This window comes from Giraffa tippelskirchi, chromosome 1, assembly GCF_054371585.1.
Source record: "Giraffa tippelskirchi isolate mGirTip1 chromosome 1, T2T-mGirTip1v1.2.pri, whole genome shotgun sequence".
NCBI classification, from domain to species: Eukaryota; Metazoa; Chordata; class Mammalia; order Artiodactyla; family Giraffidae; genus Giraffa; species Giraffa tippelskirchi.
This window is the reverse complement of record NC_137275.1, coordinates 220,388,540-220,410,185: the sequence shown is the minus strand read 5'-3', so window position 1 is coordinate 220,410,185 and position 21,646 is coordinate 220,388,540. Positions and strand designations below refer to the sequence as shown.

General features: G+C 44.0%; 1 protein-coding gene across 3 annotated transcripts in view; it reads left to right on the top strand.

Moving 5' to 3' along the window:
- The window catches only part of ASTN2 (astrotactin 2), a 989,820-nt gene that overhangs the window by 418,094 nt on the left and 550,080 nt on the right, over positions 1–21,646 (top strand). For all 3 annotated transcript variants that reach the window (XM_081575818.1, XM_081575813.1, XM_081575806.1), the window contains one exon: positions 15,427–15,594. In XM_081575818.1, the coding sequence (XP_081431944.1) occupies positions 15,427–15,594 (168 nt within the window). The remainder of the gene's footprint in view (positions 1–15,426; positions 15,595–21,646) is intronic.

The following is a 21,646-nucleotide window of genomic DNA, read 5'->3' as shown; positions in this document are numbered from 1 at the left end:
AAGGACAAACAAGGAAATAGGAAGCACATTCCGGCCACCTACTATGTGTCTGAGTCAATATTATTAATATATGCATGTTGTTGTTCAGTTGCTCAGCTGTGTCCAACTCTTTGCTACCCCAGTGACTGCAGCACGCCAGGCTTCCCTGTCCTTCACCTCCTCCCGGAGTTTGCTCAAACACATGTCCATTGAGTCCATGATGCCCTCCAAGCATCTCATCCTCTGTCATCCCCTTCTCCTCCAGCCTTCAATCTTTGCTGGTGAGTCGGCTCTACACATCAGGTGGCCAAAGTATTGGTGCTTCAGCTTCAGCATCAGCCCTGCCAATGAATATTCAGGGTTGATTTCCTTTAGTATTGACTGTATTATTTGTATTCTTCTCTAAGTCTTCTGAAGTTGTTGGTATACTACTAATAGTGATAGTAATTGTAGCAGCAGCAGCAGTGCTCTTAGTATGAAAAGTAATACAAGAGTGAGTGAAGTAAGTGTTAAATATGCCTTTATTTATATTCCTGGTCTTGGTCTGTTTGGTTGACAACTCTTTCAATGTAGACCTTTCCAGAATTTTTACTATTCCTATACTGACAAAGATTCATACATACACATATGCACACACACACACACACACACACACACACACACACACACTGAATTACTGCTTGTTTATTTCAAACTTGGCATCGGATTCCATATATTCTTCAGCAGCTTGCTTTCTGCATTGACTGTGACATCTCAGTGTGGTGTGCGGAGTATGTCGTAGTTATTATTGTCCACATTTGATAGAAGAGGAGCCCCGAGGCTCACAAAGTCAGGTTATTGGCGTAAGTCTATCAGCTGGCGGGGTTGGGGCTCCAACTAGTCCTGTCTGACTCCAGAACCTGGCTCCCTGAAGCTGCATTGCAGCCACCTCCTTCTGGGAACAGAGTGAAAGAACTCATGCTTCACATGACATGTACCAGAAAAGTAGATCTCAGTCCTCCTTTGCCTCGTCTGAACCTCAAGACCTTCATTTGGTCCTCAAATACAAATCTTATCCTTTCTCTCCTTATCTTGCTCAGAATTCATAGTAGGCTTGACTCGTGTGGAGCTAAGCCGAGCCTCCTTTGTAATGTTGCTCCAGGTAGCAGTATTCTATATTTAGGCAGCCGTTCTCATCTGTGCCAGACGGTGAAATCCGTTCCATCAACATGACTTGAAACCTCTGATTTTTGGAAGCCTTGCCCCATGTAGTGCTCTGTAGCATCATAAAACAATTAGATTTAGGCTTAGCATTAATTTGAATTATTGTCCAGTTTCCAGAAAATATATTCTGGAAATCTCAAGAGGATGTATTACATGTCTTTGGAGATATTAAGTATTGAATTACAATATTATGTCACCTTCCCTCTGCCATTTCTCTCTCGCTAGCACATACACACTCTCAGCATGGCCTGATTTATGTTTCAACAACTACCAAGAGAAGATCTGTACTTAGAGAAATAGTCAGAGATGGATATTGACAGAAGCCAAAATCTCACTCGCACACGTGTGCACTCACACACTCTCACACACACACACAGTCTGCATCTTGGTTGTGTGGGTTGGTTTTCCCTGAAGTGAGGGGAATAGAAGACAACCTGGTGTTACAGCCAGAGCTCTAGACCCAGAGACAGACGGGATGAGTTCTGATTTGGAATCAAATCAGCCAGCTTCCTAGCTGTGCAGTTTAAAACATGAACATTTGACACCCTTCAGTTTTCATTTCCTTGTCTGTAAAATGGGGCTAAAAGTAACATTTACCCTCCAGAGTTATTTCTAGGATCAATTAGATTAATAGCCATAGAAGTGATAAAAATGTCCATTTGAAAGGTACATACGGTCACATGTGATATTCCTGCAGATGCTACAAGGTAAATATTATTCATCTTCTTTTAGATGAGGAAGCTGAGAAATGGAATATTAATCAGACCCCAAGGTTATTCAAGGGCTTCCCTGGTGGTTCAGATGGTTAAAAAATCCACCTGCAGTGTAGGAGACTCAGGTTCCATCCCTGGGTTGGGATGATCCCCTGGAAAAGGGAATGACAACCCACTCCAGTATTGTTGCCTGGAGAATTCCATGGACAAAGGAGCCTGGCGGGCACAGTCCACGGGGTTGGAAAGAGTCAGACACAGCTGAGCAACTAACATACAAGGTTATCCAAAGAATAAGTGGGAAGGGCGCTTTTTGAATTCAGGTTTGCCAATTCCAAGGTTGGTGGTTTTCCCACTGAATTGAAAAGAGAAGAGAAGATAGGGTAAGCGATCTGGAGAGAAAGGAACACACACACGCGCATGCATGCGTGCAGGCACTGACAGTGAGAGACACAAAAGCAGGCAGGTGCCTGGACCTAATTTGGTCGATTGGCGTCGAACCCACAGCGTAGTAATGAAACAGATCTGGGAGGAATTGCTAATATGGTTATTCTTAGTGCTCACAGTTGTGAGTTGTCTTTGCCAAACAGCCCCTGACATTCACGCAGCTTCCTTAGGAAAGGCAAAAAGAAGCATATTTCATAGAAAAGCGTGGACTAGAAGAAGGGGGAAATGGGTCATGGAACATAGTTAAACTGCTGGATCTGGAAAATCACATGGGGCATTCATGCATTTGTTGATTCAGCCAGTCAGTCATGTCTTAGCCACACATTTTGTATTTTCATTACAAATTTATTGAACCTAATATGTGCCAGGCATTTCTCTAGGGCCTCTACATTGTTACCTCACTCCTGAAACACATCTTTTTTTTGAACAATTTTTTGTTGGAGTATAGTTAATTTCCGATCCCTGGGTCAGGAAGATCCCCCGGAGGAGGGCACGGCAGTCCACTCCAATAGTGGAGAATCCCATGGACAGAGGAGCTTGGCAGGCTACAGTCCATAGAATCACAAAAAGTTGGACACAACTGAATTAGCTGAGCACACACACAGCACACACACAGTTGATTTACAATGTTGTGTTAGTGTCTGCTATACAACAAAGTGAATCAATTATGCATATACCCACTCTTTTTTAAAAATATTGTTTCCCATATAGGTCAGATTATTGAGTAGAGTTCCTGCAACATATCTTAAACTAGTAGCCCTTGTTCCTGCCCTGCCCAACTTGCCCCAGGAAATTGAGAAAATCTGAGGAGATGTTATTGAGATAAGCCATGAATCCACACAGAGGAAATGAGCATTCTTGGGTAGATGGAAGAAAGTTTTTCTTTTTTTAAATAAAGCTATTGTCTGACTGTTTCCCAGGCAAGACCACCATGTTTCACAACTCCAGGAGTAACATCTACATAGGATACAATTTTTCACAGAATCATCTGTGTTTATGTGTATGTAAACATATGCAAGCATATATACATAGACACACTCAATTATACAATTGTATATATGAAATACACAATAATGTATATGGATAGACAAGGGCTTCCCAGGTAGTGCTAGTGGAAAAGAATCCACCTGCCAGTGCAGGAGTGCAAGAGACATGAGTTCGATCCCTGAATCAGGAAGATCCCCTGGAGTAGGAAATGGCAGCCCATTACAGGATTCTTCAGTTCAGTTCAGTTGCTCAGTCGTGTCCGACTCTTTGTGACCCCATGGACTGCAGCACACCACACTTTCCTGTCCATCACCAACTCCCAGAGCTGGCTCAAACTCATGTCCATCGAGTTGATGATGCCATCCAACCGTCTTATCCTCTGTTGTCCCCTTCTCCTCCTGCCTTCAGTCTTTCCCAGCATCAAGGTCTTTTCTAAGGAGTCAGTTCTTTGTATCGAGTTTCAGCATCAGTCCTTCCAATGAACATTCAGGACAGGATTCCTGCCTGGATAAATTCTATGGACATAGGAGTCTGGCAGACTCCAGTCCATGGGGGTGCAGAGTCAGATACAACTGAGCGACTGAGCACATGGATAGACATATTAATATAATTCTGCATAGAATGCATTTTTGCTATGTAAGTTTTGTTCCCTGGAATAGTACAATGCAGAGGCCCTAGCCAGGCACAGTCCTGTCCTTAGGCAATTCAAATATATTTTATTTAATTGTCATAGAAGCTCTATGAAATAACAATTCCTGTTGTACAAATATGGAAATTGAGGAGTCCTGCCAAGATTAAGCGATTTGTTCCAAGGTCACACAGTTATTGAGTGCCTGGGCTAGGATTTAATCCATGCTTGTCTGACTCCAAAATCCAGACCTTTGCCTTCCACCCAAGTTCATGTCTTATGTGAGCAACTGACAGAGAAGAAAGTTTTTCACTATTAGCAAAGCAGAGCTAAAGGATCTTTGAGTTTTGTGAGCAACTGTCTATCAGGTTCATTCAAGAAGCACTGATCTTAGATCAAAAAGAAATCTGATACCAAGATTGGGTTTGATGCATGAATTCCCAATGAATTAATGAGGACATTTTTTTTAAAAAAGAGAGGAAGACAAAATAACTGAATTATTAAATTAAAAGTAAATAGCTGTTTTTAATCTCCACAATTATTCTTTAAAGTTTTAAGTTACTTAAAGAAAACGAGAAGCATTTTATGACTTTGTTCTTTTTCCCTGCTGCCTAGCTTGATACCAAATTGTTATATCCCTGGGGAGAGAAATACGTTTTTGAGATTTCAACACTTCAAACCACTTTTGTTCAGACTCAAACACCCCTAACTCAACTTTGAAGCAAGAGCAGGGATATGTAAAAGCCTTTGGAATTCTGTGGCAATCTTTCTTAGCCAGACTTTGATCACAATTTGAGGTGAGGAAGACAGAAAGTGGTAGGAACACAACAATTGCCTGGAGCAAATATGGGTCTGGCACTTCAAACCTCTATTTGGGGAGAGGGAGCAACACTTTGAAACAACTTTGTTTGGAAGTATGTCTTTTTCTAACATAGAATACCAGTGGGCTGTCTATATCCATGCTTCCTTTTCTGGGACATCTAGTGATGGGTTCTTCAGTGTCTCTTATATGACATGGGCCTCGCAAGTATATTAACATTTCATCTTCCCATTGAAGGATCTATAGCTTATGACAGCTTACTTCCGTAGACTCTACTCTTTTATTCTTCTTTAACTTAACTTTTATTGAAGTCTCATTAATTTGCAATGTTGTGTTAATTCAAGTGTATGGCAAAGTGAACAGTTAGTATTATTTTTCAGATTCTTTTCCATGATAGGTTATTGCAAGATATTGAGGCTTCCCAGGTGGTACTGTGCTGTGCTGTGCTTAGTCGCTCAGTCGTGTCTGACCCTTTGCGACTCCATGGACTGTAGCCCACCAGGCACCTCTGTCCATGGGAATTCTCCAGGCAAGAATACTAGAGTGGGTTGCCATGCCTTCCTCCAGGGAATCTTCCCAACCGAGGGATGGAACCCAAGTCTCCCGCACCGCAGGAGGGTTCTTTATTGTCTGAGCCCAGGGAAGCCCTCCCAGGAGGTGCTAGTGGTGAAGAACCTGCCTGCCAATGCAGGAGACATAAGAGATCCCTGGATCAGGAAGATCCCCTAGAGGAGGGCATGACAACCCCCTCCAGTATGCTTACCTGGAGAATCCCATAAACAGAGGAGCCTGGAGGGCTGTAGTCGATAGGGTCGCAGAGACTTGGACATGACTGAAGCGGCTTAGCATGCACACATGCAAAAGATGCTGAGTATAGTTCCCTGCTATATAGTAGGTCACTATTGTTTACCTATTTTATATATAGTGGGCTTCCCTTGTGGCTCAGCTGGTAAAGAATCCACCTGCAATACGGGAAACCTGGGTTCGATCCCTGGGTTGGGAAGATTCCCCTGGAGAAGGGAAAGGCTACCCACTCCAGTATTCTGGCCTGGAGCATTCCATGGACTGTATAGTCCACGGGGTCACAAAGAGTCGGACACGACTGAGTGGCTTTCACTTTCACTTTTCACTTTCACAACCAAGCTGCTGTTCCCTCTCCCATCCAGTGATGCTGGGAATGCTAGGAACCAGGTCAGGCAGCGGACTGGGTACCTGTGGAATGAATGAAAATAGCTTCACTCAAATGAGGATTTGTATCCTGGACTCCACGAACCCCCATGGATTCCACAGATAGAACTGTATTTCAGTTATTGGTTTCCTCTGTAATACTATGCATTATATTTTATACATTTGAAAATTTTATTCTGAGAAATGATCCGTAGGGACCCATGACACAAAATAAAAGTTAATAAATCGAGCAAATGCCAGGCTTAAGAGATAAGTCACTGTCAAAAAAGAGGTAATACATCAGTTTGCTCGGGCTGGCATAAGAGAGTTCCACAGGTGATGTGGCTGAAACAACAGGCATTTATTTCCTCATGGTTCTGGAGGCTGAACATCCGAGATCAAGCTGTCGTCAGGGTCGGTTTCTTTTGAGGACCTCTCTCCTGGGCCTGGTGGTGGCCGTCTGAGGGCTGTCTTCTCCCTGGTCTTCACATGGTCTTCCTTCTGTGGGTGTTTGTATCCTAATCACTTTTTCTTGGAAGGACATCTGCAGTATTAATAGAATGTGGGATCACCCTCGTGATTTCATTTAACCATAATTACCTCTTTAAAGATCCTGTCATCACAATATACATGAGGTACAGACAAATACTGTTTGATTCCACCTAAATGAGGTACCTTGACCTCCCTGGTGGCTCTGTGGCAAAGAATCTGCCTGCCAATGCAGGAGAATTGGGGTTGACCCCTGGGTCAGGAAGATACCCTGGAGAAGGAAATGGCAACCCACTGCAGTATTCTTGCCTGGGAAACCCCATAGCCAGAGGAGCCTGGTGGACTATAGTCCATGGGGTCGCAAAAGAGTCAGACATGACTTAGCAACTAAACTACAACAATATGAGGTACCTAGAATAGTCAAATTCATAGTCTGAAAGTACATTGATAGATGCCAGGGACAGGGGTGGGGTGGGTAGGGGAGATGGGGAATTAGTGTTTAATGGGGACACTAACTAAACTGGGGAGTTTAGTTTAGGAAGGTGAAAAATTCGGGAGATGGATGATGATGAGAGATGCATGATACTGTGAATATACTTGGTGCCCCTGAACTGATTGGTTAAGTATGGTTTAAATAGTATGTTTTATGTGACTTTTTCCACAATAATAATAATTAAAAAAAAAAACCTTAAAAGGTCATGTCATCAAGTACAGTAACATTCTGAGGCACTAGGCATTAACTTCAACTAATGAATTTCAGGGTGGACTCAAGCCAGCCCATGACAGGTAGAGACAGTCCAGAGAAACAGGTTGAAGTTGATCCAAGGGAAAGAGAGCAAAATGACAGAAAGAAAAAGAGCTGCAAGGAGAAGTTCAGGTTAGGCATTGAGGTTTGTGGCAGATTCCCTTTTCAGAGATGATTGTACAAGAGCCCCCCTCCCCCGACCGCACCATCCTACCCCATGACCCTAGAAAGCTGTTGCTGTCTCCCCAAGACTGAGTACCCCCAGCTACCACGCTGTCTCTGCTTACTCTCACAAACCCTCAAGCCATTGTTTTTAACCTCACGTTTACAGCGTTTGATCACCCGTTAAGTAGTGTTCAGTCCAAGGCTGGTGGTAGAATGCATTCAGACCTGGCTTGGGGCTCTGTCGATGGGGGGTCAGGGGTATGAGGTAGGAGTGAGTGCATTTTTCAGGATCTTGTAGGGCTGAAGGTGAGATGGGCTGCTCATTTCTGCTCCCCCATAGTTTGTCTTCCCTCCTATGCCTGGAAAGACAGTCCCCCCAGGTCCAAGTCAGATGGGGTCATCATGGAGTTACATGATGTAACAGAAAGAAGGAAACCTGTGATTATGTGGCACCCAAAGAAAGAGGGAACAGAGGAGAGAGCTGAATACTTAAGGCTAAAACAGTTCCCTGAGCTTCGTTCGTGAAGACCATCTTTCAGCCATGCAGTCCTTCCCTCTTTGGCTCCCCATTCTCCACCATGACCAGAGCCTTCTTTTCAAATCTTCTCTCCACGGTTTTCAGAGGTCTGTGTCATGATGGGAGGTGTAATGAAAGGGATTTGCACTGCTGTCTGGCTCCCCAGGCAGTTCTGTCTGGTGACACCTCCTTCCAGGGTATTTTTAGTTCTCATCCATAGTTTTCTATGTCTTTGGGGGCTGATGTGCCTCTGGCTCTCCCAACTCCACCACGGAATGTCCTGAGCTCCCTGGCTCACCCCTGATCTATGCTGCACAATTACAGGAGCAGGCTTATAATCAATGTAATTGAAGATCAGAGTTAATGAGGACCTCCATGCCCGTGCGGTCCCTTGAGCAATGCTGAGTTTCAGATGCGAGATAAGGAAATGATTGGGCTGAACTGAAAATCCATTTGGCTAATTAGATGATGTATATTCCTACAGCCAGGGGGAGAAAAATATGTATATATTTAAAAATAAGGAAACATGACATTTTGAAGTTGAGATTTTGGAAGAGATTCATTTCAGAGTCATTGCTCTCTGAGGAAATTGATGTGAGCACGAAGAAGAATCTCAGAGCAACCAAACAGGGATATTTTTGATCCTAAGTCAAGAAAATAAAGTAGGGGTCCATTGGAAAGCTAAAGGTATATGAAAGGGTGTTTTTATTCCTTTCCTATGGATTTATTCTCGAAGTACTGTTAGAATTTACCCAGGGAGAATTGCTTGCTACTCTTTGACTTACAACTCTTTCTCTCTCTCCCTTCACCCACCCTCATTCTACACACACACACCCCAACACCAACACACACACACCTTCAGAACCTCCACTACACTGGAAGCACTCTGGTGACTATAGTTATATAAGGCATGGTCTTCAAGAAATTCACAATCTAGATGGGAAGATAAGAAAAGGAGGATTGAAAAACATAGTTTGTCGTGAGATTTGACCACCTTGAACTTCCTCCCTTCCTTCCTGGACTATAAGTTCTCATGGGCGGATACCATATTTTGCTCATCCAGAGCATAAGGATAGGAAATAACACATAGTAAGTGCTTTATTTGTTAAATGGACAAATGTATGAGTGAATGAATCTTTGACAGGCCATATACAGCCATTTGTTGAGTCAGCTACTTTGTAATTATTAAAGAGATTAAGAGGCATCGAGCCAAGTCTGAACACAAGGCTTCAGAAGCAAATTCCACCTCAACTTTTGTCTAGTTTGTTGATCTTTATTGCATTCTTCAAAGTGTAGCTTGAAGACTGACTCTTTAATGATTCCTCTCCAATTCCCCTTTACCTTTCCCTTATATCTACTTAATGCTCATCACTTTCAGGCAGTACTTACAGCACTCTTTTGGTGTTTAGTCACTAAGTCATGTCAGATTCTTTGCAACCCCTTGGACTACAGCACGCCAGGCTTCCCTGTCCTTCACTATCTCCCAGAGTTTGCCTAAAATTATGTCCGTTAAGTCAGTGATGCCATCCAACTATCTCATCCTTTGTCACTCTCTTCTCTTCTTACCTCAATCTGTCCCAGCATCAGGGTCTTTTCCAATAGATCAGCTCTTTGCATCAGGTGGCCAAAGTATTGGAGCTTCAGCTTCAGCACCAGTCCTTCCAATGAATATTCAGGGTTGATTTCCTTTAGGGTGACTGGTTAGATCTCCTTGCTGTCCAAGGAACTCTCAAGAGTCTTCTCCAGCACCACAGTTCAAAAGCATCAATTCTTAATCACTCAGCCTTCTTTATGTTCCAACTCTCACATCTATACATGACTACTGGAAAAACCATAGTTTTGACTAGATGGAACTTTGTCAGCAAAGTGGTGTCTCTGCTTTTTAATACACTGTCTAGGTTTGTCACGGCTTTGCTTCCAAGGAGTAGGCGTCTTTTAATTTCAGTCACCATCCGCGGTGATTTTGGAGACCAAGAAAATAAAATCTACCTCTGTTTGCATTGTTTCCCCATATACTTGCCATGAAGTGATGGGACCAGATCCCATGATCTTAGTTTTTTGAATGTTGAGTTTTAAACCAGCTTTTTCACTCTCCTGTTTCACCTTCATCAACAGGCTCTTTAGTTCTTCTTCACTTTCTGCCATAAGGCTGGTATCGTCTGCATATCTGAGGTTGTTGATATTTCTCTTGGCAACCTTGATTCTAGTTTATGATTCATCCAGCCTGACATTTCTCATGATGTACTCTGCATATAAGTTAAATAAGCAGGGTGACAATATACAGCCTTGATGTATTCCTTTTCCAATTGTGAACCAGGACATTGTTCCATGTCCAGTTTTTCTGTTGCTTCTTGACCTGTATAGAGATTTTTCAGGAGGCAGGTAATGTGGTCTGATATTCCCATCTCTTGAAGAATTTTCCACAGTTTGTTGTGATTCACACAGTCAAAGGCTTTAGTGTAGTGTAGTCGACGAAACAGATATAGACGCTTTTGTGGAAGATGAAAGTGAAAGTCACTCAGTTATGTCCAACTCTTTGCAACCCCGTGGACTATACAGTCCATGGAATTATCCAGGCCAGAAAACTGGAGTGGGTAGCTTTTCCCTTCTCCAGGGATCAGACCCAGGTCTCCCGCACTGGAGGCGGATTCTTTACCAGCTGAGCCACAAGGGAAGCCCAAGAATACTGGAGTGGGTAGCCTATCCTTTCTCCATTGGGTCTTTCTGACCCAGCAATCAAACCGGGGTTTCCTTGTGGAAGATGTTTTATATCTCCTTCTGCATACATTGGGCTTCCCTGGTGGCTCAGATGGTAAAGAATCCACCTGCAATGATGGAGACCTGGATTTAATCCCTGGTTTGGAAAGATCCCCTGGAGAAAGGAATGGCTACCCACTCCAGTATTCTTGCTGGGAAAATCTCATGGATAGCAGAGCCTGGTGGGCTATAGTCCATGGGGTCATAAAGAGTCAGACACGACTGAGCCACTGAACACCCACTGCATACATTTGATCTCCCTCGTTATTTGACAGTTTTCTTGCTGGAGTCAGTCTGTCTTTGAATCTTTATGTCTGTTTCTTACTCGGAGCAGTTTAATGAATGTTGGGTGGATGAACATGGTTTAAGCCTTGATTAGACTTTTCAGTTACTCTCTTTCACTCTCTGCTGTGGCAGCTCTCTGGTGCATATCCTTGCCCCTTCATACTGAGTCCCTCTAAGATCTCAACTTTCATCATCCACATCACAAGTTCAGTTCTCTGGGTGAACAAGAGCTCAGAAGCCATGATGGCAAATTTCAACTTTTGGTTTGGAATTAGGGAGACTCTGAAGTGCTAGTCTTGTATTCTGACTCCCGTACACGCGTACACACGTGCGTGCTAAGTTGCTTCATTCGTGTCCGACTCTGTACAACACTACGGTCTGTAGCCCACCAGACTCCTCTGTCTGTGGGATTCTCCAGGCAAGAATACTGGGGTGGGTTCCTATGTCCTTCTCCAGAGGATCTTCCCAACCCAGGGGTTGAACCTGAGTCTATTATGTCTCCTGCATCAGAAGGTGGGTTCTTTACCACTAGAGCCACCTGAGAAGCCCCACAGGATGAAAAAAAAAAAAAGCTTTGGGATCAAGGCAGAAGCATATCTGCTTCCTAATTTCATCACAAAGTGAACGACACTTTCCTCTAGTCAAGCATGGGCTTTAATTTCATTATTTCACTCAACAGATACTCACCAAACTCCTAGAATGTGCCATGTCTTTTACTGAGGGCTGGATTGATAAGGACTAATGAATGAATCATGATTTCTTTCCTGCAGGAAATCACAGTGTATCAGAGAAAGCAGAAGTCCTTCAACCCTATAGGGACACACTGAAGGGGGATGCACAGACTGCCCAAAGAGGAGTAGAAGGACCAAGGAAGGCAACTCTGCCTGATACCCAATCACAGCCTCGATTCTCAAGATAATCTGGAATAATGGGCATGCCCTAGCTTTGGATGCTGAAAAACCTGGGTTAAGTTTCTACTTTGGCCACTTACTAGTTGTGCATATTTGGCTAAATCAGTCTCTCTCTGAACCTTATGTTGTCTGTCTGTAAAAGGGGGCCATACCTACCCTGCCAGGCTCTTGTAAGGATTAAGTGAACGCTCATCCCAGGATCTGGACCCAATAGTATGTTCAAAGGATAGTAACTCCCTTCTGTCATTAAAACCAACATATTATCTTTTTTAAAGACATTGAGGACAACTTGCTTTTGGGTGAGTCACTTCCAAAGAGAATCATGTTTCTCATGTTTGAAAAGATCTGTTAATCAGTATTGCCTTCAGAGCTTCCAAGATCAGAAGAAATTTAAATAGTAGTCAAAATAGCTCCGGCAAGTTGAGATTTCGCCATGTGCCAGGGACTTCACACACTGTAGTGGATGTTGTGACGCTGCTTCCAAATCTCTTATTAGAACACGGGCACTCATTCCTCCGGCTGCCTGAAACGTTGACGGTTGAATACTCTGAGTCTTTCTTGGAGAAATGCCCTCCACTGAAAAGGACTACTTCACCGCAACTTTGATCCTTGCCCCAGGGATGTCTCTCCCCCTATGATGGTTAGTGTTGGAGATACAAAGACCTAACACCTTTGTCTTGATTTGGATTACAAGTCTAAAAGACCATCTCTGCTCCAGTGCTTCCCATGGGATCAGCTATAACTGCATGCAATCCACCTTCTCCCTCTGCCCCATCCCACTTCGCTCATGTCCCTACAAGAGAACATCCCCCAAAACCTCCTGCATCCCATTATCTGACTTTGATTCTGATCTCTGGTGAACTTGACCCAAGACAAATGCATTGTCTCATTTAATCTATCTTTTTTTTTTTTTTTTAACCCTGTGAAAGGGAAATCGATATCTACCTCTTTCTTAAGCTTTGACTGAGAATGTGTTTTCTGGTCCAGGCTTACAGAACCAGTAGGTAGCAGCCTGAAGATCTCAATACCTGTCTTGCCAGCTCTATCCTCTTCATCCTTGTTCTGTGTCACTTTCCTAAAGTAGCGGGATTAGCCAAACTCAGCCCTGGGACATAATTCAATATCCATCCCTCAGTCTTTAGTGAGAATAAATACGAGAATTACCCATTTAAACAGCATGACTGTGCTTTTCAAAAGAAAAATCTGTGGTTGATACTGACGTTCGGTGCCTTGCACATGGACCCATGTGACATGTTTCTGCTCGGGCTTAGTTCCAGAGGGGAAAATATGGCTTTGTAGATAGATTTGCATATCATCCCTTGCCAGAAAATTTGAAATATGGAATCCAACAGACTTCTTCTTCTTCTTCTTCTTTTTTTTTTTTCCTTTAGCTGCCAAAGATTTGAAGGCTAACTTCAAACGTGGTCCTTCCCTTATCTCTGAGCTTGATGCTATCTACTCCTTATGCTTTTCACACAGAGTCCTCTTTCATCCTCACCAAAACCATATTGTCCACTGTGCTTTTATTTAGAAACTCATTCTATATGATGATATAAATCATATCATGTGTGTGAATTAGAGAAGATAACATTGCCCGCCATGCTTATATCCTTTCCAGAGAATCTTAGCTCCTCAGGGCAGGCAGGTAGTATCTGAAGTGGTCCTTCCTCTCTGCCGATGTGACCTGACAGGTTGCTGCCAAACCAACAGCATGTCTATTAACTGAGTCCTTCTTTGGAACATTTAAATTGCATTCATGAAAGACTTTTTTTTTTTTTTTTTTTGCTTGATAGTGATGTAGAGAGAAGGCAATGCAGGGAGAGAAGCTGAGTCATGCTAATTTTGAAACAATTTAAAATCTCCTCCCGCTGAGGTCTCTAGATCTGCCATAAATCTAGAACCACTCTCCAAGTCCAGCTTTGTGAAGCCTGGTCCTATATGAACTATTTTTATCCCTCTTTCCCCCTGTGAAATTCCACTTTCACTGTATGGCTACGTAGATACTCTCACTATTTATGACTAATGTGCCGTCACCTTCAATGGACTTCTGTTACATGACCCCAAAGAAAATATGTATGTAGTACATGTGTATGTGGGCTTCCCAGGTGGTGCTAGTAATGAAGAACCTGCCTGCCGGTTCAAGAGATGCAAGAGACTTGCATTCAGTCCCTGATTCGGGAAGATCCCCTGGAGAAGGAAATGGCAACCCACTCCGGTATTCTTGTCTGGAGAATCCCATGGACAGAGGAGCCTGGAGGGCTACAGTCCATAGGGTTCCAAAAAGTCGAACACAACTGAGCAACTTAGCATGCACACACACATATGCGTGTGTATATATGTGTGTTAATCCATAAATGGCTGTATGTATATATGTGTCTGTGTATATGCATGTTAAAAAGGAGCAATTTTGGAGCCTAGATTGCTTTTGTTTGGCCTATGTAAGCTTTAAAGAACAAATTTCAACCATCATTTTCAAACTGGTTGATCACAGCAAAAGCCTGAATTTTCTGCCTCTTCTGATGAAAACCTAGCACCACTTACCTTTAGATCCGTTTGACCAGAGCTGGCTGGAGTTGAGTTGCAGGTGCTCCATGGGAACAGAGCCCACGGCACCCAGCTCACCCAAGCTCCATCTTTCCTTATCGTTCCCCAACATTAAGGCATTTTCCATTGCCTGGGTGCTACTTTTTGCTTTGGAGGTGCTACAGATTTTTCGAATCCACCCCTGTCTCTCTCACCCTCTCTCTCTCTATCCCTCATACGATAAAATAAAACAACCTAAGCCAGGGAGCCACAATGCCGTTTCCTTTACACTCAGCCAGTATTTCCCGTGGACATCATCTGCCTGCCCGCTCTGGGCTATTAGTGACCCCTGTTTCATGGAGGATGCATGGGTGACAGAAACAAAACCTTTTTGTATTTTAAATTTTAATACAGTAAGTCCCCTATATATGAAACTTCAAGTTGCGGACTTTCAAAGATGCAAACGTGCATTCACATGTCCAGTCTTATGAGTTAGTTCACGTGTCTGTCATTATCTGTTAAAGTTGGGTACCTAGGCTCACCCTGTTGGACTTATGAACAGACTGAACTTATGAATGTGGTGTTGGAACAGAACTTGTTTGTATGCAGGGAACTTAACGCACTTAATCATTCTTTCCTAGGACAAATCAGGCACTGGCTAAGCACTTATCCACATCAATTTATTTCATTTTCACCACACCATGGTGGGTTCTGTTAGTATTCCCGTTTACAGATGATGTGGCCAAGACCCAGAGGGAGTGAGTGACTTCCCCAGAGTCCATGGCTGGTAACGGTGGATCCGGGATTTGAACTCAGGTCTCTCTCAGTCTTGAGGGCCTAACTCCCAAGCACTCGGCAGAACTGTCTCTCATGGCTGACTTGTGTGTCTCCGTCGGTTGCTCACAGCATAACTTGCACACTGTAAATGCTCTGTGAATGTGTGTAGATCAGTGACAACAGAGGACCTGTGGTGAGGGGAGTGGCTTGTATGTACCTGTCTCCATTCCTGCCCTGCACATCAGGAGCAAGACACCTGTGTCCGAAAATCACACAAAAAGTAGCTGTCTTTCTTTCTGTCCCCCCCCCCCCACAGGGAGCAGCTTTGTGGTGAGTGAAGGGAGCTACCTGGACATCTCCGACTGGTTAAACCCGGCCAAGCTGTCCCTGTATTACCAGATCAATGCCACCTCCCCGTGGGTGAGGGACCTCTGCGGACAGAGGACCACAGATGCCTGTGAGCAGCTCTGCGACCCAGAAACCGGTGAGCCATGGGCAGGGCTGGGGAGAAGAGAAGGTATGGGCTGCAGAGGGTCTGCACTCCTGTCCGAAGAATTGTGGCTTCTGAGTGATTGACAAGGGGCTTTATGTAAAGTGTCCATCAATCCCATTTGTGGTTAAACTATGTGCTGTCATTGGCTGACAGGGAAGCAGATTCTTGTAAACCCACAGCATCTCAGAAAGGACCACAGAAAATGTCTAGTCCAATTTCAGCAAAGCAAAGAGTCCGAATGTCACCAGACAGCCCTGAGCTCAGATCCTATCTACCTCTTACTCACTGGGTGTTCTTTATCATCTTTTCATCTTTATTGAGGAGAAGGAAATGGCACCCCACTCCAGTACTCTTGCCTGGAAAATTCCATGGATGGAGGAGCCTGGTAGGCTACAATCCATGGGATCGCTAAGAATCGGACACGACAGAATGAATTCACTTTCACTTTTCCCTTTCATGCACTGGAGAAGGAAATGGCAACCCACTCCAGTATTCTTGCCTGGAGAATCCCAGGGACGGCGGAGCCAGGTGGGCTGCTGTCCATGGGGTCGCACAGAGTTGGACACAACTGAAGCGACTTAGCAGCATCTTTATTGAAATACAATTGACACATAAAGTTGTATAAGTTTTAGGTGTAAAATGTGACGATTTAATCCATATATATAGGGCAAAATGATTACCATAATAAGGTTCCTTAACACCTCTATCACCTCATGTTCTTATTTCTTTGTGTGTATATGGTGATAACATTTAAGATCTACTCACTTAGGAGTTTTCAAGATACAACAGTGTTGCTCACTATTCTGTACACTAGATCCCCAGAACTTTCTTTAACCTTAAAAGAGGAAATGTTGGCTATCGGATCCAAGCTAACTGGGCATTCTTTAGCAAGACACTTCCTCTCTCTGAATACCAGAGCATGAAAATAGTATCTAACCCACAAGTTTGTTGTTAGGATTAAATGAGATAATGTATGGAGAACTTCTGGTAGATTCATTTATTCATTCTTTTGACTGACACATACTGAGTAGTTGGACAGTTTTCTAGGCACTAGGTACATAGCAGTGAACAAAATAGGCAAAATCTCTGTCCTAATTACGCTTATATTCTGCAGAGAGATTAAATCTGCATTGCCTGAGAAGGTAGCCACTAGCCACGTGCGGCTATTTTCATTTAAGTTCACTAAAATTAAACATTTCCTCCATTGTGTTAGCTGTGTTTCATGTGCTCCATAGCCAATGTGACTGGTGGCTACCCTTGGAGAACGCGGAACAGTAGCATCATTGCAGAATGTTCTGTTGGACTGGCTGCAGTAGACAAACGGGGAAATGTGGACACTGTCAGAGGGTGAGAAATGCTGGGGGAGAGCACCAGGCCCGGGGTGCTCACCTGGGAGTAGGTGTGGAGCTGTTACGACAGACCTGGTGGCCAGGGAAGGCTCCTCCAAGGCGTAACCTGCGCCTAATGGACAGGCACTTTAAGACACCTTAGGATGGTGATGGTAAAAGCCATGCTTCCATCTGGGGGAAAAGCATTCTCAGCCGAGGGAATAGCACGGGCAGCCCCTCTGTAGCAGGAGTGCAGGAATGTGCCATGGGTTCAGCACTCACAGAAAGACCAGTAGGGGCTGGAGGGGAGAGGAGTTAGGAGGCAAACCTGAAAAGCAGAAGGCTGGTGGCGGGGGGAGGGGGTGGATGATGAGAGGAGGTTGCAGGGCCTTATGTAGGAGGATAAGGACTTCGGATGTACTCTGAGTGAGATGAAATCCATTGGAGGATTCTGAGCAAAGAAGCACCTTGACCTGACCTACACTGTAACAGGACCACTCTGGCTGCTGTTTGGCAAATCAGCTTAGAAGGGTGCTGTTATTCTTTTTTTTTTTTCAATTGTATTGTAAAAAAATTATTTGTTTATTTTGCTGTGCAGGATCTTAGTTGCAGCACTTGGGATATTCAGTCTTCTCTCATCCCCATTTGTCCGGTTGTACCATATCTCTGTAGTACAGATAGATTTTGAGGTCACAGTCTATGTTCTTTCCTTGGACTTCCTAAACTTCTAAACTGTATATATAATACGTATATATGTATTATGTATATATATATATATATATATACACACACATATTAATGTTTTATTTGGGGACATTAATGTTCAGTCTTTGTGTTGTAAAGTTTTACGAGTTTTGACAAACTCTTTTTATAGCTATTTGTTATTTATTTATTTGGCTGCACCAGATCTTAGTTGCAGCATGTGAGATCTAGTTCTCTGACCAGGAATCGAACCTGGGCTCCCTGCATTGGGAGTGTGGAGGCTTAGCCACTGGGCCACCAGGCAGTTCCCGAGGCTACAGGTTATTGATGTCAGAGAAACAGAACGCCTGGATTCAAACCCTGTTTCTATCACTTACCACATATCTTGGGCAAATCATTTCAATCTCTAAAAGTTTCGTGTCCTCATCTATAAATGGGGATGCTGATGCACTACCTGCCTTGTGGGGCTATGATTGAGCTAATTTGTATAAAACAGTGTCTCAGTCAACTTTCACTCCTCCTCCCACCTTCCAAACTCCGATGCTGTAAAGTGATGTGCAAAGAGCTTCACCAGCACTTTTCTCTGAGGGTAGACCATTAATAGTGGAGGGAGGCAACAGTATAAAACCCCAACATGTAGAAATAAGGTGACCCTCTGAAGAGTATGGTGAAAAATCCACTTCTAAACCTCAGGTTGACATGTTGTACTAGCCAAAAGCTTTTTCCCCAAGGAGAAGGCTGGTCATAACCACAGGTACTCCTTGGCCTTGTAGCATATCTAAGGCTCCTGCAAACACGTGAAGATATTAGCCCGGATGTTCCTCTTGTGACAATGGCCTTGATGTGTCTGCAGGGAGAATGCTTCCCAGGTAAAACATGAAAAATAAGCATTGAGACCCAAAAGTCTTATTCAAAGAAAAGGTTCTTAGCTGGAGGTAGAAATTTGTGAGTCAACAGCATATGCTGCTGCTGCTGCTGCTGCTGCTGCTGCTGCTGCTGCTGCTGCTGCTGCTGCTGCTGCTAAGTCGCTTCAGTCGTGTCCGACTCTGTGCGACCCCATAGACGGCAGCCCACCAGGCTCCGCCGTCCCTGGGATTCTCCAGGCGAGAACACTGGAGTGGGTTGCCATTGCCTTCTCCAGTGCATGAAAGGGAAAAGTGAAAATGAAGCCGTTCAGTCATGTCTGACTCTTCGCGACCCCATGGACTGCAGCCTACCAGGCTCCTCCATCCATGGAATTTTCCAGGCAAGAGTACTGGAGTGGGTTGCCATTGCCTTCTCCACAACAGCATATAGATAATATTAACTTGGAATACACTGCATTATTTACAGTCAGTGCTTAGTAAGTGGACATCTTATTCATAATTGCTACCCAATAATAGTTATTAATGTCCACAAACAGGGAAATAGGAATTAGAGAGGAGATTTGCCAAGATCACAGAGCAAGTTAGCAATGAAGTTCATTCTCCTTCTTCCCAGTCCTATGGCTCTTCCCTACAACTTATACTGGCATCTTTTCTCCGCAGTTTCACCCCTGTCTCCATTAACAAGATGCTGACTATCTTGCCTGGAAATCTCACTGCACTGATGCTGTAGAGTTAGGAGTCTCAGTAGCCCAGGTCAAGAGTGTGCTTTCTCAATCCAGATTCTCAAGCACTTCTCCATGGGGCAGCAGTTTGGGAGTAAGGAAAGGGATTCTCCAGGCTAGCCTCTTGGTCTCTGCAGAGTAAGGGCTATCTAGCCATCATTCCATCCTTATCTTTTAGTTGGGAGCCTGTTCAGATGTATTTTTGCAGCCTTTACATAGACCTACTGGGGAAGCTCTTTAGAAAATGAAATGTAGCTCTAGTGTACCATTGGATCAGACAGCTAGATCGTCTTTCTCTTAATTAAAACATTTATACTTTAAGGCACTGTCACCCTAAGCAGTCTCCCTGTACCCACAGCACACACACACACACACACACACACACACACACAATTATCCTCATGCAACAACCAGGAAAACCCTTATGGAATTATACGCTTCTGAAGCTGGTCATGTAGATTCTGCCTCTTTCTTTTTTCTTTCCTTAAAAAGTAGACAAGATAGGAGGTAGGAGGGAGCAGAAAGGGTCCACTTTTTCTCCCCTTCTATGAAGCCTCAGCTAGACAGAGTGGTGAGTGCCTGAAGGTCTGACCTTCTGGTTTCCCAGTTGATCTGCCTTCAGGTACAAGTCCGTGATTTCTGAGGATCTTTTTCACTAGAGGCTTAAAGACATAATTCCAAAGAGTGGATCATCCAGGGAGCAAATGCGTGTTAGTCAGTTTGAAAATGATCACCTTTCCCACCAGTATTCCCAAGAATAACACCCACACACATACATTCATCCCTTAGAGCTGAGAATGTCACAGGAATCCACTGGGTTGACCTTAACTTTATCACTGATGATACTGATGCGCAGAGAAGAAAGGTAAGAAAGGACCAAAGTCGCACAGCCAGCAGGAGGCAGAGCCAGGATTCAAGCTCAGGATACTGAGTTCCTACCCAATGCTTCTCAAGCCCTTATCAGGTCTAGAGGAAATCTTACATTCTACATCTCTAAAAGGCTGTCAGCTCCTGCTGATGCTTCTGATCCAAGGACTGCCCTAGCTACAGCAAAGCTCTAAACACTCTTCTTCCCAAATAGTCCTCTTGTGTTCTAAACAAACACCAAGAGGTCAGGGCAGACATATTTGTTAATTCATTAATCTTGACCAAACTACACTCACATTTCTTTCTTTCTTTATTTCATTAGACTGGAAGTTGGAAACAAGAAGATATGCCCAGGATAATAATTAGTGTACAGAAAGATAGCCACAGCTCTAGAAAGAGTTAGCTTCAGCTCAGATATCTCTGTTCTGGCCTGTAATGACATTCACAGGCTCACTGTTACCACTTCAAATAGTCTGCTTCTATTTGTCACCTAGCATAGTCTCTACGTACATTGATACCTGTAGTTCCTTGAAGGCATCATGCCTTCTCATGCCTGCATCCCATTCAAGGGCTGTTTCCTCCCCCTTTAAATGTGTTTCTCCTCCTTTTACTGGAGACCAGGGATGCTTTTCATTTCCATTTCATACAGCCCAAACATCCTTCCTCCCAGAGGCATTCACGAGTCACCACCCCTAGCTGTGACCACTTTGAAGGGTCCTCTTCTCTGCTCTCATAGCCTCTGTACTGCCTATGTCATAGTCCTTGTCCCTGGGCAGAATCATTGTTCTTTCCTTATCTGGATCTATCACGAGACTGTAACCTTTTTTAGGGGCTGGGTATGGGGATTCAAGGGCTTCCCTGGTAGCTCAGCTGGTAAAGAATCCGCCTGCAATGCTGGAGACCCTGGTTTGATTCCTGGGTCAGGCAGGTCCCCTGGAGAAGGGGTAGGCTACCCACTCCAGTATTCTTGGGCTTCCCTGGTGGCTCAGACAGTAAAGAAGCCACCTACAATGCAGGAGACCTGGGTTCTATCCCTGGGTCGGGAAGATCCCCTGGAGGAGGGCATGGCAACCCACTCCAGTATAGTTGCCTGGTGAATCCCCATGAACAGAGGAGCCTGGCAGGCTACAGTCCATGGGGTCTCAAAGAGTCGGACACAACTGAGAGAATAAGCACAGCATAGCACAGGGGAATTCAAAGCACGCATCCTGCTCTTCTGTGTATCTTTAAAACTCAGCATTATGCTGACGGGTAATTTGTTCACAAAAAATAAAGAAAGGGGGAAGGGAGTGAGGAAGAGAGGGAGGGAGAAAATTTCTGACCCCCATGCTCCTTCAAAAATTTTTATTCACCAATTTTCAACTTCCTCCATATCCACTTACATATAAACTGAAATTAAATATTTAACAGCACTAGAGAAATTGGGTCACCTGGAACTGTGCAGTAGCCAGACCAGCTGCAGCGGTCCCCAACCTTTTTGGCACTGGGGACAATTTCCTGGAAGACAATCTTCCGTGGACTAGGAGAGGAAAGGTTTGGGGATGACTCAAGCACGCTA